The sequence below is a fragment of the Lithobates pipiens genome, unplaced genomic scaffold, assembly GCF_037356315.1.
Source record: "Lithobates pipiens isolate NorthernLeopardFrog02 unplaced genomic scaffold, aLitPip1_a1.2 Scaffold_8, whole genome shotgun sequence".
Lineage (NCBI taxonomy): Eukaryota > Metazoa > Chordata > Amphibia > Anura > Ranidae > Lithobates > Lithobates pipiens.
The window spans coordinates 114,868,554-114,885,513 of NW_027507903.1; the positions used below are offsets into that span (position 1 = coordinate 114,868,554).

At 43.7% G+C, this 16,960-nt stretch overlaps 1 protein-coding gene across 3 annotated transcripts in view; it reads right to left on the bottom strand.

The window, feature by feature from the left end:
* CD276 (CD276 molecule) overlaps window positions 1–16,960 on the bottom strand; it is a 36,707-nt gene that overhangs the window by 16,492 nt on the left and 3,255 nt on the right. For all 3 annotated transcript variants that reach the window (XM_077471824.1, XM_077471823.1, XM_077471825.1), the window contains one exon: window positions 16,098–16,158. In XM_077471824.1, the coding sequence (XP_077327950.1) occupies window positions 16,098–16,158 (61 nt within the window). The remainder of the gene's footprint in view (window positions 1–16,097; window positions 16,159–16,960) is intronic.

Here is a 16,960-nt window from a genome sequence, read left to right on the forward strand (position 1 = left end):
AAAAAATGTTTAAAAGCGGAGGTCCACCCTAAAGTGGACCTTCCGCTCATTGGAATCCTCCCCCCCTCCGGCGCCACAATTGGCACCTTTCAGGGGGGAGGGGGGTGCAGGTACCTGTACAGTACAGGTATCTGCACCCACTTCCGGGATAGCTCTCTGCGGAAAGGGGCGTAGATTACGCCCCTTTCCGAAAGTCCCAGAGGCAGCGCGTCCATCCTTATTGCGCAGCGCGACTCGCGCATGCGCAGTAGGGAACCGGGAAATGAAGCCGAAAGGCTCCACTTCCTGATTCCCATACCCAAGATGGCGACGGCAGCACCCGAGAGACGATCGAGAGATCGTCTTCGGGTGCCGACATCGCGGGCGCGCTGGGCAGGCAAGTGTCCTTATTTTAAAAGTCAGCAGCTGCAGTATTTGTAGCTGCTGGCTTTTAAAAAAAAAAAAAAAAACGGCGGAACTCCCGGCGGACTCCCGCTTTAACTTACCAGAAACCCCTGTTGCTAGGCAGTCTTCCTAATCTGCCTCTTCCTATTTCGTGGCACTTCCTCCTCTTCGGCGAGCAGCCCCGTTGCCTGCTGGGACATGTGTGTGTCCCAAAACACAACAGGGCCATTCACAAAGCACTGCGTGACTCACGCATGCGCGGTAGGAAATGGGAAGTGAAGCTGCAAGGCTCCACTGCCTGATTCCCTTCATTAAGATGGCTGCGCCGACAGCCGATCCGATGGACGGGTTGGCCTCAGGAGGGCCGACATCGCGGGCCCGCTGGACAGGTAAGTGTCCTTATTAAAAGTCAGCAGCTACAGTTTGTAGCTGCTGATTTAAAAAAAAAAAAAAAAAAAAAACACACATCGCGGCCGGAACACCCCTTTAAGGATATTTGCAAACAGGTAATTTTAGCATTTTACTTTGCCAATATGTGACATGCGCCTTGTTAAAATTACTTTTAATTACTAATTAAAATGACTCTCGCTCCTCTAGCTCTTCCTAAAAGAGCATTTAACATTCCCCCTCTAATGCATACAATTTCCTTGGGCTAGCTTTTGCTTTTAAAGGGGAACTCCACACTCCACTCTATTCTTAAAAGGCTGCGAGCTGCCTTCACCAATCCAAACCACATTCTTTTTCAGAGCATACAACAGGGCCAGCTAAGAAAGGGGCGAGAAGAGCGATCGCCTAACTCCCTCCTGAACCATACAAGGCCACATGCACTCAACATAGCTGGCTGCCTTTGGGGCATGTTGGACCCCCCCCCCCCGTCTGCAGCCCCCCCCAACAACCCCAGCCTAGGGTTGTGTGGAAGAGGCCTTTGTCCCCCTTACTATAGGAACAAGGAGGTTGACTTTTGAGGTTCCTGAGCCCCTCCTGTCCCCAAGCATCCACCCCCTTTCATGGGCTGGCTTGCTGTGTGCTTGGCTAGGGGTTTGTTAGCGTGTGGGAGCGACACAACATTTTTTTAGTTTGGGGTGGTATTTTTCACATGGGGGTTCCCATTTTAAGCCTTAACAGACCCAAATGGCATTGTATGCATTGGTGGGGGCAGGCTATTTTTTGTTTTTGTTTAAAATCTTGCAGCTGCAATTTAGATTTGTAAGTTTTCTCTAAAGCCGTACATCTTTGAAGCAGCATTTTGGATACATGCTACAGACGTACCACTTTAGGCCTGATTCACACCTATGCATTTTTAGTGCTTTTTGCATTTTGCAGATTTGTACTACAGTCCATTTAACATGGTTTCCTATGGAACACATTCTACAGTGAAAATCTGCAAAATGCAAAAAGCACAAAAATGCATAGGTGTGAATCAGGCCTTACAGGCAGAGTAAGCCCCACCCCCAAGTTACTAGCTTTTAAGCAATTTTGTATTTTTAAAAGGCACTTCTTGTTTCGTTTTTGGGGTTGTCCAAATTGGTAACATTGATATATGTCCCACAGGGTGGGACCTGGGCCCCCATACCCATTTTAAGCCCAATAACTAGAATATAAGCCAGCCAAGCGGGGACCCGCAAAATTAATAAATCAGTTCCCATAGACTGCAATAGTATTTGTTGTATAACTTTTGCCCGTGTTAGGCTCTTTGTTTGCCCCCCTGGATTGGGGGGTGTTTGTCCCATCTGTAATTTTAAAGCACGCTGGATGATGTCCTTAATTTTGGATAGGGGGTGGCTTATTTTGTGCCCGCTGCATTTGGGATGTTCTGGGCATGCTCTGGGACTTTTTTTTTTTTTTGCTGTGGTTTTGGTGTGTGAAATGCATTTGTGTTGGTCTGGGCATGCTCTGGGTTTTTTTGTGCTTTGTGTGTGTGAACAGCACTTGGATTTTTCTTAACAGGTGTACCTACTTTGAAGTTCTGTCTCTACATTGGGCGAACCTGCATTTTGTGTGTTTCATGGACTGTGCATGTGTTTTCATTTGCCTCATTAGCACACAAACCTATGTTATATAAAGCTTGCAGATCACATTCTTTACCTCGCCCTGAAAAGAGGCCAGATTGCTTGATGGTATGTGTGGCAAGAGAGTACATTTGGGTGCCCTTCTAGAGTTTGTAACATATATTTTCTCTTTGTATTTTGTTTATGTCTTTGCAAAACAGATATGTTTTAGCGCAAGTATTTTTTCATATTTTTCACTGAAATATTTTTGATGTTGTCAATCTGTAGGTTGTTTAGTTTCACTTTGATTTATTGTCTGTGCTGCATTTTAATGCAAAATCTTCCTCCAACTGTTGTGACTACTACATTTTTAAATCTTTAAGAGACTGTCCGTTTGTGGGCGCAGTCCTTTTAAAGAGGAAGTAAACCCTGTAAACCCTCTGTTTCCCCGCGAAGGTAAAGCATAATAGGCTACTATGCATCGCCTAGTAGCCCATTATGCGTCGCTTACCTGACACAGGAGCCAGCGATGTCACCGCTGTCCCCTCTTCCAGAGTGTCTATCCCCCTTTCGGGTATCGCGGCTCCGGCGCTATGCTTGGCTGGAGCCACGACGACGTCACTCCTGCGCATGTGCGGGGGAGCCGCTGCTAACAGCATGATTGCCAATTGCAACGCCACACTCAGCGCACCTGCGTGCCGCTGTCTACAACGAATGCGGCGTAGACAGCGGTGCCTGTCTTTTGCAAATATCTCCTAAATGGTGTAGGTTTAGGAAATATTTCTTTCACCTACAGGTAATCTAGGCTTACCTGTAGGTCAAAGTTGCCTGTAAGGGTTAACAACCACTTTAACTTTAAATAGTCAAAAGTAGACCCCCAAAACCATATTCTGTTAGTGTCTCAAATTAACATACATGTGTTTTTTGCTTTCCTTGCTCTTTTCCAAGTCCTGTTGACCAATAAAATTTGAAACGATTAAATCGATATTATCAATAATGAAAATCGTTGTCAACGATTTTCAATATCGATTAGTTAGTCCGCACCTTCCTCCCTGCCGGTCCGTTAGAATCCTGTGTCCTACGAATGCGCCACGTACGCAAGCACGCATTTACGCCTGCTCGCATTCTCCACCCAGCTGACGTCCCGACAAACGCGCCTGCGCTGCTTTCGGCTCCTCCTCCCCCTCTACCCAGCAGCCTTCCGATAGACCCGCCGTAGAGTGCATGCGCGGCAAGCACTCGCCGGGCCGCTTTCCAGCGCTGCCGTGACTGGAGGGTGTGCTCTGCACATGCGTGCATCGATCTCCCGGCTTCGGGGTGCCCTTCGCGCCATTCGGAGGAGTTGGCTGGGGCACGGAGGAGGTGGGGCACCAGCCGGCTGAGATACCGAGCTTACCTCGGAGAGGAAGAGCGAGCGAGAGAGGGGTGGGGTGAACCGGGACTGAGACTCCGCCCCACACTACCCAGCATGCCGAGGGAGAGCCGCTGTCACCATAAAGGGGTGAGAGAACCTGAGACACTGGAGGGGGGGAGGCAGTGACATCATGTGAGAGGGGAGGAAACGTGTGTGTGTGTGTATATATCTATCATCTCACCCCCCCCCCCCCCTTTTTTTTTTTTTTTACACATATATTTATTTTATACATAAACAACATTTATAATTCTTTTTTTTTATTTATATATTCAATGTATACTTTCTATGGAATAACGGAAGGGGGGAAAAAAAGTATTTTATATGTCTATTATTCTCTTTATATATATATACTTGTATGAATAAAGCAGGGAATCTAATATTCACCATACTTTTTTTGCGGGTGAATCTCCCTGCCCCATGTGTGTCGCATGGAGTAATAGTACCCCATCATTGCCGTTTTATTCCGCAGTTTGAGTGTAACACTCAGTTTTTTCATTATTACTTTTAAATAAATGGAAAAATTGCATATTACATTTTTTGGTTGTTTTTTTTTTTTTGTATGATTTTATCCGATTAATCAAAAATAATTAGCCGATTAATCAATTATGAAGATAATCGTTAGTTGCAGCCCTAAAAATTTGTAGCACATTTTTATCTTCTCATCCTCATCCCTGATTGGCATGGCAAAACAAGGTGTGATTTGAATAAAAGCTGCCATGCTGCCATGGAAGGCACCAGGAAAGGAAAATTACACAGGTAAGTATTCAATTTTCCATTTTAGACCCCTTTCACAGGGGCGTTTTGCAGGCGCTATAGCGTTAGAAATAGCGCCTGCAATCCGCTCTAAAGAAGCTGCACCATTGTGTGTAGTCAATGTTGTGAAATCAATGGGGCAGCGCTGTAATACCGCCGGCAAAATGCCGCTATTGCGGCATATTACCGGCGGTTTTAACCCTTTCTCGGCCGCTAGCGGGGGTAAAAGCGCCCTGCTAGCGGCTGAAATGCGCCGTAAATCTGGCAGTAAAACGCTGCTAAAAATAGCGGCGTTTTACCGCCGACGCAATGGGCGGTGTGGTGTGAAAGGGGTCTTAGTGCAGTGGTTCTCAACCTCACTCCTCAAGTACCCCAGACAGGACATGTTTTGGGAATTTATCTTGGGTAGATAGCTGTCCACAATACCAAGCAATTGACTGTAATTTAAAGCACATGTGCAAGATGAAAGAAAACCTGAAAACATGGCCTGTTGAGGGGGAGGGGTGTGTACTTGAGGACAGGGTTGAGAATCACTGATTTAGAGCACTGAGCTAAAATCTAGCTCAAGAAAATCCTATTCTAATTGTGGGCATTTGAAGGAAAACGAGTGTTAGAACCCCTGCTTTGCTTTCTGTCACATAGCCAAACAGGAAGTGAGGGTAAAACCTTACCAATGTCTTTCCTTGGGGACACACGGGTCAATCTAGTGTCCCCACTAGGCAAATTGCACTCTAGCACTTTGTTGTGTACACCCCAAATTATTAGGTATTTTGGCGTTTATTAAAGGCAAATCCACTCTGCAATACAAGTGTACATGCTGTAAATCTGAGGGTAAGCACTGGTGATTTTATCATCCAATTAAGTAGAAGCAAAGATGCTGTTTTATTTTCTTTCCATGCCCCCCCTCGGATCTCCAGCAACTGCACTTGTAGTGCAAAGTGGATTTCCCTTTAGTAAATAAACCCCAAAGTCCAAGATAATTAGGGGTGTACAGAGCAAAATGCTAAAGTGCAATTTACCTAACGGGGAAACTTTTAGACTGACCTGTGTGTCCCCAAGGAAAGACATTGGTATGGTTTTACCCTCACTTCCTGTTTGGCTATGTGACAGGAAGTGAATACATTTGAAGGACAATCTGGCAAAATTTGGGAGTTGTCTTCACCCTATCGGGGGTGCGGATATCCCCAAAAACTGACAAGACTTCTAATCCCCCTGCACTCTATTCCCAAGCAAAAATAAGAGGATTTAATGTAGTTTAACTTTGCAAAGACACATTTCTAAGTTCAACTGTGATGCATGTCAATGGCCCATTTAGCCCTTGTTTAATAGTAAAAAAACAGTTGCCTTTCACTATAAACATTTGTTAGTCCAGTTCTGGAAATCTGCTTTACTATTATTTTCCATAAAAATTTGGTTCCTGCAACTAGATGCGCGACTGCTGTGTGCGGAGGTATGTACCCGTGGCGCATATCTGGTTCCCGGAAGCGGTGGCCAGCACACAGGAATGACATCACGCCCCTTCAGGAAGTTGCTTGTACTGTTGCTAATTTCTTCCCACCACCATGCCCTGCTCACTGTTCTCTGGAGGAAGAGATGATACTTATTTGGAAATTAAGATGTTTTATTTTTACATGGGGTGGTGTTTGTGTGGGTCATGTGTGTGTATATGATTTGGCCTCAAAAACACACACCTACTTCCTGTGTACAGATTCACTTTTGGGCCAATGTATATTGCTTGTGTGTGTGTCTATTGATGTAGGTTCTTGTGTCCACCAGCAGAGAGAAGTTGGGTAGATGCCACACTCCAATTCTGGAGGCATAATAATGGTCTAGCACAGGGGTCTTTCAAACTACGGCCCTCCAGTTGTTCAGGAACTACAATTCCCGTCATGTTTGTGAATGTCAGTTTTACAATGCCTCATGGGATGTGTATTTCTGCAACAGCTAGAGAGCCGTAGTTTGAAGATTCCTGATCACTCTAGCATGTCTTGAAAAAAGGTGGTTTCTCATGTGCCTTGTATAATGCCCAAGAAATATCGTTAGGAAAATACAAGTGGGTCATGGCACATCTACGTTACAAATTTGGCACTTAAGATGGTCATGCATTATGCAATCTGATTGGCCAATCTCTGTACAACTCAATATTTAGGAAAAATAGGTAATAGGAAGACACACTTGAACAATTGATTCAAAATATAGGAAATCAAATGGGCTTTTGCACTAAATCTAATTTTTTTAAGATCTAACTGATTGTAGTGTGTGGTCACTTTTAAAGATCAAGATCTGAAAATATGAATTTATTGGGTTTAGAATCACTTCCCTGTTCTTTGTAATGTATTGAAAGATTTGGGTAAAAAAAAACAAAAAACTAAAAAACACTTTGCAAAGATATATTAGAAGGGATAGGAATGAGATTGGCATCAAAAGGGTTAATCAACTGAGAACGCATACTAATTGCCTAACAAGACACATCCAATTAGATTAAATTAACCAATTGTATTGGGTGTGCACTATTGATGAGAAAACCGCACTTACCCTAGCACTAATTGCAGTTTACAAATGCGGGTATTTATTATCGTTATTTGCGCTTCAATGTGCGCCGGTTCGCACATTCAATTAATGACTTCTGGCGCACCAATTAATGTATGAACTGGTGCAGTGACTTCTTAGTAAATGATTCCCATTATTTGCGTAGCAGTTTATCAAATGCACGTTTTCAGGAAAAGGAAAGTTTTATTGAATTGTGCATACAAACCAAACTTTTTGGTAAAAGATGTTACAGTACGTAAATACATACCTAACATGTCATGCTAAGACTATACACCTGTGGGATAGATATATCTATATATCCAAGTCAATACTGAGCACTGTCACCCCCTGCTTGACCAGGCCAATTTTTAGCTTTCAGCTCTGTTACACTTTGAATGACAATTATGCGGTCATGCAACACTGTACCCAAATGAAATTTTATCTTTTTCCACACAAATAGAGCTTTCTTTTGGTGGTATTTAATCACCACTGGGTTGTTTATTTGCTAAAACAAAGGGGGAAAAAAAAATGAAAAATGTTAAAGAAAGTTTTGTTAAAATTGTTTGCAAATGTGTAATTTTTATTCTTCACTGATGTGCACTGATGAGGCGGCACTGATGATCAGTGCAAACAATATGCTGACAGGCTTGCCAGTAAGGTCTCCCTTTTGTCACAGTGTGGGAGGAAAGGCATAACCAGCAAGCCTGTTTACATGTGACCAGCTGTGATTAAACAGAGCTGATCACATAGTAAAGGGCCACTGTGATTGGCCCTTAGCTCTGATCAGCTGTGTCCTAAGGAAGGCCTTGCCCATCAACATCCTAGGATTTTGGGCAGAGCATCTGGCTCTGAAGCCCTGAACATTCAGGTTATGGGATTGTCCTGTCAGGATCCAATCCGATAATGCCACAGCTGTGGCCTATATTAGATCACCAAGGGGGCACTAAGGGTCACGCAGCTCAGAGAGTGGGGGACCACATGCTAGCTTGGGCAAAAAGGGATGTTCCTTGCCTATCAGCAGTCTTCATTCTGGGAATAGATAATTGGCAGGGGAACTACGTAAGTCGCCAGCAGTTGTTCCCGGGAGAGTGGTCCCTTCACCCCGGAATCTTTCTGGCTATATGCCAAGCATGGGGGGATCCCCGATGTGGATCTTTTGGCATCCAGGTTCAACATTGGTCAACTTTGTCAAGGACAAGGGATCCACTCGCATGAGACAGATGTGTGGTGACCCCATGAGGTCAGTTTTCACTGAGTTAGTTTTTTTTTTTCCCTATTCAGTTGTTGCCACAGCTTCTTTACAGCGCGCCTCAGAAGGTCAGGGTATGCAGAAATCTTAAAGATGGCGGTGGAGGATACCTTCCACTAGAGCCAGACCTACTCACAGGGGCCAATATTCCATCCTACCTTACAAATGCTAAATTTAACGGCTTGGCTATTGAAACCCACATTCTGAAGAAACGGGGGTTTTCCGGGTCAGTTATCTCTACCTTAATTAATGCAAGGAAGCCAGCTTCCAGAACTATATATTAGAGTCTGGAGGGCTTACGTTTCCTGGTTGAATTCAAGGGTTGGCACCCTCAGATACATCATAGGCAGAATTCTTGCCTTTCTACAAATTAGGGGTAGAGATGACCTTGGCCTTGAGTACTATTAAGGGCCAAGTCTCAGCCTTATTGGTCTTATTTCAAAGACCGCTTACTACACATTCTTTAGTCCAGGGTTTTATGCAAAGGGTGATGTGGATTAATCCGCCAGTTAGATCACCTTTGAACCCTTGAGACTTGAACTTTGTTTTGTCAGTGTTACAAAAACAGCCATTTGAATCGATGCAACATATTCCCTTAGTCCTTCTGACAAGGAAGTTGGGGTTCTTGGTTGCTATATCCCCAGCAAGGAGGGTTTCAGAATTGGCTGCCCTTTCTTGTAAAGAGCCATACTTGATTATTCATGAGGACAGAGTGGTGTTGAGCCCTCGTCCAGGTTTTTTTTTGCCAAAAGTGATCTCAGGCTTTCACCTGAACCAAGATATTGTCCTGCCATAGTTTTTTCAAAAACCATGTTCCAAGGAAGAGAAGTCACTACATTGTCTTGATGTAGCGAGAGCGGTCAAAGTCTATTTAAAGACGACTGCTCCGATCCGGAAGACTGATATCTTATTTATACTGCCAGAATGTCCTAAGACAGGACAGGCAGCGTCAAAATCCACTGTCACTAAGTGGATTTTGGCAAGTTGTAATTCAAACTTATGCTTTACATAGTAAGATTGAATAAAGACACCAGTCCATCTAGTTCAACCTGAGAGTGTCTACAATTGTCCCTATCCCTGTACATTGCACACTCACATTGGTCCCTACCCTCAAGGAGCCCACAATCCAAGGTCCCCATTCAGATACTCAGGCCAATTTTGGACAGAAGCCAATTAACCTACCTGCATGTCTTTGAAGTGTGGGAGGAAGCCGGAGTACCCAGAGAAAAACCCATGCAGGCACAGGTAGAACATGCAAACTCCAGGCAGGTAATGTCATGGTTGGGATTTGAACCAGCGACCCTTTTTACTGCTAGGCAAGAGTGCTAACCACTACACCACTGTGCCGCCCAATTTGAGGGGAAAGATTCCACCTTTCCAAGTCAAAACGTACTCTACCAGGGTGGTTAGTGCTTCTTGGACAGTGCGGCACCAGGCCTCCATGGCTCAGATCTGGAATAGCACAACCTGGTCTTCAGTGCATACATTCACCAAGTTTTATCAGGTGAATGTGAGGAGGCATGAGAATATGGCCTTCGGGTGCAGTGTGCTGCAGGCAGCAGTATAAGTCCTCAAGTCTGGGGGTGCCCTATGGGTTGTCTCTCCTTCCCCTCAAATAGCATTGCTATGGGACGTCCCACATAGTTATTACTATGGTGCTCTGTGTCCCATGATGTATGATAAAGAAAATAGGATTTTTATAACCGCTTACCTGTAAAATCCTTTTCTTGGAGTACATCATGGGACACAGGTCCCTCCCCTTTTTTGGGGGTTTAGGTATATTGCTTTGTTACAAAAACTGAGATACTCCTGGAAGGAGGTGAGGTTATACAGGGACTGAACTTCCTGTATTGGGTATACCAGTGTCCATCACCTGAAGGTGGCCCATAACCCATTAAGTAATTACTGAAGGCTCTGTGTCCCATGATGTACTACAAGAAAAGGATTTTACAGGTAAGCGGTTATAAAAATCCTATTTTTCTGTAGAAATCCCACAAAGCAACTGTACTGCTCAATCGCTCCTCGGGTTCTACTCGCGCATCAGATGCTGACTTTCTCCCCGTCCTGCTCAGTGTGTATTGCAAAAAAATTGCAAATAAGACACAATTAAGCCCAACGTGGGTGAAACGCGTTAGAGGGGCCTGGCCTATGGTGGGGACCATCTTTGGAAGCCAACTATCTGGAATACAGTACTAGGATGTGGTTTTACAGAATGTGCATCTGTTTCCAATTTTTTTCAATAAAGGTATTTTCTGTACTTCATTTTGAAACCAACACATTATAGGACCAGTAAGCTGAAAAAAATAAAATTTTATGTTCTTGGGTTTAACCACTTCCCGCCCAGCCTATAGTAGAATGACGGCCGGGTGGTGGTTCCATTATCCTGGCTGGACATCTTTCAGGATAATAGCAGACGTGCAGCATGGCGATCGGGCGTGCCAGTCTAACACCGATCTCTGTAAAGAGTCTATACCACGTGATCAGCCATGCCCAATCACAGCTGATCAGTTTAAACAGGAAAAGCTGATTGGCTGCCCTCCTGTCAGGGAGCACAGCGCGACCCAACCCGCCCCCACCCCCCCCCCCCCGAGGATGCCCACTTCAGACCACCAGGGATACCAATTCCTACCTACAAATGGTGCCAGTCAGTGCCCATCACTAATGCCTGCCAGTGCCTCCTTATCAGTGATGCCCATCAGTGCTTGTCAGTGAAGCCTCATCAGTGAAAGAGAAAAAGTACTTATTTACAAAACTTTATAACAGAAACAAAGAAAACCTTTTTTCCAGAATTTTTTTTTTTTTTTTTATTTGTTGTGCAAAAAAATAAAAACCCCAGTGGTGATCAAATACTACCAAAAGTACACTCTATTTGTGGGAACAAAATAATTTAAAAAAATGTATTTGGGTACATTGTTGCATAATTACGCAATTGTCATTCAAAATGCGACAGCTGAAAATTGTCGTGGGGAAAGTGCCAGGCACTGAAGTGGTTAAATATCCTTTTAACCACTGTGCCGTCTGCCAGGGCTGTGTATGTCCAATAACTGGATGGACAGAAATTCAAATCCTTTAACAGGTAAAACAGCTCACTGTATTTCATCTGTGTATTTAGCGGTTTGTCTGCTTTGTTCAGCTTACTCCACTATTGTGGAGGAAAAAAATAAAAATAAAAAATACATTCCCCTCTGGGTGTTCAATGTACATTGCAGAGATTTAAAAAAAAAAAGTTGTTGCAGATTCCTATGTTTTGTTATTCTGAAGAAATCCCTCTGTTTGTCTGTGTCCATATGGTATGTGAATCTAATGGGAGTGCTTTAATAATAATCATCAATTAGCTGCTGCACCTGTATATACACTCAAAAAAACCGGCAGGGTCTGCGTTCCTTGATGTGATTTCCCACTGGGAGTATCTCACCAAAATGACATTTTTGTTGCAGTAGATGCCTGAAATCTGACTTGTACACACGGTCGGACATTCTGACAACCAAATCCGTTGGATTTTGTCTGAAAACTGTTGCATACACACGGTCGGACAAAGTTGTTGGAAAATCCGATAGTACATAACGTGATGACGTTATTTCGTTACGACGGGACTACGTTCAGGCTAGTCGCAAATAGCTTTGGTTAGGGGTACAACGGATCGTCACCGATCAGTGATCCGAACGGGTCAACCTGCTCAGATCGGCACATGCCGCGATCCACGGAGCGCTCCGAATCGGCGGCCATCTTTCTACACCCAGGCTGTTTACACTGATCTCTCCGACGGAGTGATCACTTGTAAACAAACCGGCGTCATGTCATGACGACGGTTCCTCTCTCCCCTCTCTGTACTAACCTGTACAGTGGAGGGGAGAGATCCTGAGATGGAAGCAGCCATCCCTCCATACCCTGTAGTACCCAGCAATACCCTGCCAATACTCTGCAGTACCCCAATACTCTAGCTATACTCTGCAGTACCCCAATACTCTAGCTATACTCTGCAGTACCCCAATACTCTAGCTATACTCTGCAGTACCCCAATACTCTAGCTATACTCTGCAGTACCCCAATACTCTAGCTATACTCTGCAGTACCCCAATACTCTAGCTATACTCTGCAGTACCCCAATACTCTAGCTATACTCTGCAGTACCCCAATACTCTAGCTATACTCTGCAGTACCCCAATACTCTAGCTATACTCTGCAGTACCCAGCCAATACTCTGCGATACCCTGCCTGCCAATACTCTGCGATACCCAGCCATACTCAGCCAATATTACAGTGGGGGAGATGCATATTACAGTGGGGGAGATTGTGGATATTACAGTGGGGACTATATGGTGGTGGAATTTTCACAGGTTTTTGCAAATTAAATTATTATTTGCTGATCCGAAAAATGATCCGATCCATGACTCTGATCCGAGGAACGATCCGATCCGTGAGTTTTTTGATCCGTTGCACCCCTAGCTTTGGTCTAGGAATTTGATCTGAGCATGCGTGGCACTTTGTCCGTCGGAGTAGGCTACACATGATCGGAGTATGTCCGATCGGAACATTTTGTCGGAAAATTTTACTGGCAAGTTGGAAAAGTTGGTCCGTCGGATATTCCAACAGAAACAGCCTGATTGAGACCACACACAGTCGGAATATCCAACAAAAAGGTCCGATAGGACACATTCCGTCGGAATCTCCGACCGCGTGTACAAGGGCTTAGAGGGCTTTCACACCGAGCCGTGGGGGGCGTCAGCGGCAAAGCGGCGCTATTTTTAGCGGTGATATTCGGCCGCTAGCAGGGTGGTTTTAACCCCCCCCGCTAGCGGCCACAAAGGGGTTAAATCCACCCGCAAAATGCCACCGGTATCACAGCGGAGCAGCGGTGGAGGAGCGGTGAGTTCACTGCTCCAAAGAAGCTGCTGGCAGAATGAGGGCTTTCACACTGGAGTGAATGGAGCCGCTTTTTTCAGGCTCTATACAGGCACTATTTTTAGCACTATAGTGCCTGAAAAAATGCTGGCAGCGTTGAAGGGGCCTTAGTGCAGAGTTCTGGAAAAATAAGTGAGCCAATCACACAAGCAGGAAATTGTTTCTGGGGGATGTTCCGTATACCATCTGTGTACAGAAAACCTCCTGGTAGCCATATTGCATGTCACAGAAAATTACAGAGCTGTAGATTGAAAAGGAAAAGTCATTTTTAATACAATTCAATTACAATAAAACTTGAGTTGCAATTTTATACGCTATATTATTTTTTATATTTGCTATTGTTTTTCCCCACCGCGAAAGTGGAGTTACCCTTTAACCGCTTGCCAACCGCCTCGCGCCGATATACGTCAACAGAAGGGCTTGTACAGGTAAACTAACATACCTGTACATTGCCCTTCAAGAGGCGGCCTGCGCATGCGGAAAGCTCCATGAGTCGGGTTGTGCGGACTCCATGCCCATGGGGATACCTGCAATCGTCCCACGGAGAGGAACAACAGGGAGATACTAATGTAAACAAGCATCTCCCTGTTCTGCCTAGTGATAGTGTCACTGATCTCTGCTCCCCGTGATCGGAAGCAAAGATCGGTGATGTCACATGTAGCCACGCCCCCCACAGTCAGAATCACTCCCCAGGACATACTTAATGCCTACACTGCCCCCTAGTGGTTAACCCCTTCACTGCCATTTACGCTGGAATCAGTTCATTTGTATAGCACTGATTGCTGTATAAATGACAATGGTCCGAAAAATGTGTCAAAAATGTCTGTGTCCGTCGTAATATCACAGTCACGATAAAAAAATAAAAATAAAAATCGCTGATCGCCGCCATTACTAGTAAAAAATTATTAATAAAAATGCCATAAAACTAACTCCTATTTTGTAACACTATAACTTTTGCGCAAACCAATCAATAAACGCGTATTGCGATTATTATTTTTTTGACCCAAAAATATGTAGAAGAATATGCATCGGCCTAAACTTTTTTTATATATTTTTGGGGGATATTTATTATAGCAATATTTGTAAAAAAATGTTTTTGTTTATAGCGCAAAAAATAAAAGAACGCAGGGGTCATCAAATACCACCAAAAGAAAGCTCTATTTGTGGGGAAAAAAAGGACTTCAATTTTGTTTGGGAGCAATGCCGCACGACCGCGCAATTGTCAGTTAAAATTACGCAGTGCCGAATTGGAAAAAGTGCCCTGGTCTTTGGCCAGCAAAATGGTCCTGGGGATTAAGTGGTTGAGTCAGGGCTCGACAAAACCCAGGCGCCAGGTCGCATTTGCGACTAGAATTAGCGACCTGGCGCCTGGGGCAGCACAGCTGGGGGGGGTATCCTGTCTCCGTGGACCCCCCCCCCGGCGTGATCGCGTCGGGCCACGCCCAGCCGGCGGCCGGTAATTGAGCCCCCGGCTTTGAGGCCTTCTGTGATCCTATGGTTCCTTCTGGAATCTGGCGCCCTCTTCTGGTGCCCGTTGGAATTACAACCAACAATGCTAATGGAGCTTGCCCTGTCTGCCAGCCATCTCCTTCCCTTTACTTAGAACCCCTAAACATTATATATATATATATATATATATATATATATATATATATATATATATATATATATATATATATATATATATATATATATATATATATATATATATATATATAATATAAAAAAATATATATATATATATATATATATATATATATATATATATATATATATATATATTTATTCTAACACCCTAGAGCGTAAAATGGTGGTCGTTGCAATAATGTCTGTCACACCGTATTTGCACAGCGGACTTACACGCGCACTTTTTTGGGGGAAAAATAATTTATTTAATTAAAAAAAAATAAGACAACAGTAAAGTTAGCGCAATTTTTTTTTATATTGTGAAAGATAATGTTACGCCGAGTAAATCGATACCCAACATGTCATGCTTCAAAATTACGCCCGCTCATGGAATGGCGACAAACTTTTACCCTTTAAAATCTCCATAGGCGACGTTTAAAAAATTCTACAGGTTGCACGTTTTGAGTTACAGAGAAGGTCTGGGGCTAGATTATTGCTCTTACTCTACCGATCGCAGCGATACCTCACATGTGTGGTTTGAACATTGCTTTCATATATGCGTTCGCTTCTGCACGCAAGCTTGGCAGGACAGGGCGCATTTAAAATAATTTTTTTTTTCTTATTTTAACTTTTATTTTTTTCACTGTTCTTTTAAAAAAAAAACTGTCACTTTTATTCCTATTACAAGGAATGTAGAAATCCCTTGTAATAGAAAAAAACATGACAGGTCCTCTTTTATATATGAGATCTGGGGTCAGAGAGACCTCACATCTCATATTTACACTAAAATGCAATTTAAAAAAAATTCCTCATTTGAAAAAAATAAAACAAATAAAATGTCCCTCTAAGAGCTATGGGCAATGACTTGGAGACAGGTGGGGAGCTGGGGGCTATCTTCCCCTCACTCGTCTCCATATCAGGCCAGGGACAGGTCCAGATCGCTGTCACGGACCTGGCTCCTAACTTTTTTAGCTGGCTCCTAGATTCCAAGCAAATTTGTCAACCCCTGGGTTAAGTTAAAGCATACACATGAATGGTCTACTGAAATTTTAAGGAAACTATTTTATTGGTCAACAAGAATACCATTTTAAAATTTAATTAATTACAAGTGTGTCTAATTATCTCAAGTGAAGCACAATCTTGAAGTGTTTTTGAAAAATGAGTTGCCAACACAAATAACTGTTGTATGGTGGACATTCTAGGCAGTGCCACATGTTTGCAAAACTGTTGATAGCGGAGACCCGATACTTACGACATATGGCAGGAAAAAGGAGCAGCAGACAGAGGATATCCATGTCTAAGAGCATTAGGAGCTACAAGAGAAAGGAAAGCAGACAGGACATCAATCATCAAAGGAAGACAACAGAGGAAGTGGGAAGTATACAGGGAAAGACAATGGGCCTGATAAACCATTGAAATTAAATAAATATTTGGTGTACGCAATAAAATTAATAAAATAAAATTTGACCAGGGAGATTCAACTGGAACAAATATGACACAATCTGCTCCAAATAAATTATTCAGAAAACACTTTTTTTTTCAATATTTGGCACAATGAAAACGTGAGGCATTGAGCCAAGAAGATGATGTTGCAAGACAGCTCAGATACTGATTTCTGTGCCTAATAACGCCCTGTTCACACCTGAGCAATGCTGCCATGTCACTAAGCCCTTGTACACACGGTTGGAGATTCCGACAGAATGTGTCCGATCAGACCGTTTTGTCGGATATTCCGACTGTGTGTGGTCTCCATCAGACTGTTTCCGTCGGAGTATCCGACGAACCAAGTTTTCCAACTTGTTGGGAAAATTTACAGACAAAATGCTCCGATCAGACATACTCCGATCATGTGTAGAGAATTCCGATCGGACAAAGTGCCATGCATGCTCAGATCAAATTCCTACACCAAAGCTATTGGCTACTAGCGTGAACGTAGTCCCGTCGCAACGAAATAACGTAATCACGTCGGATTTTCCGACAACTTTGTCCGACCGTGTGTATGCAACAGTTTCTGACAAAATCCGTCGGATTTGGTTGTCGGGGGCTTCCACACTGGAGCGGTGCACTGGCAGGACGGTAAAAAAAAGTTCTGCTAGCAGCATCTTTGGAGCGGTG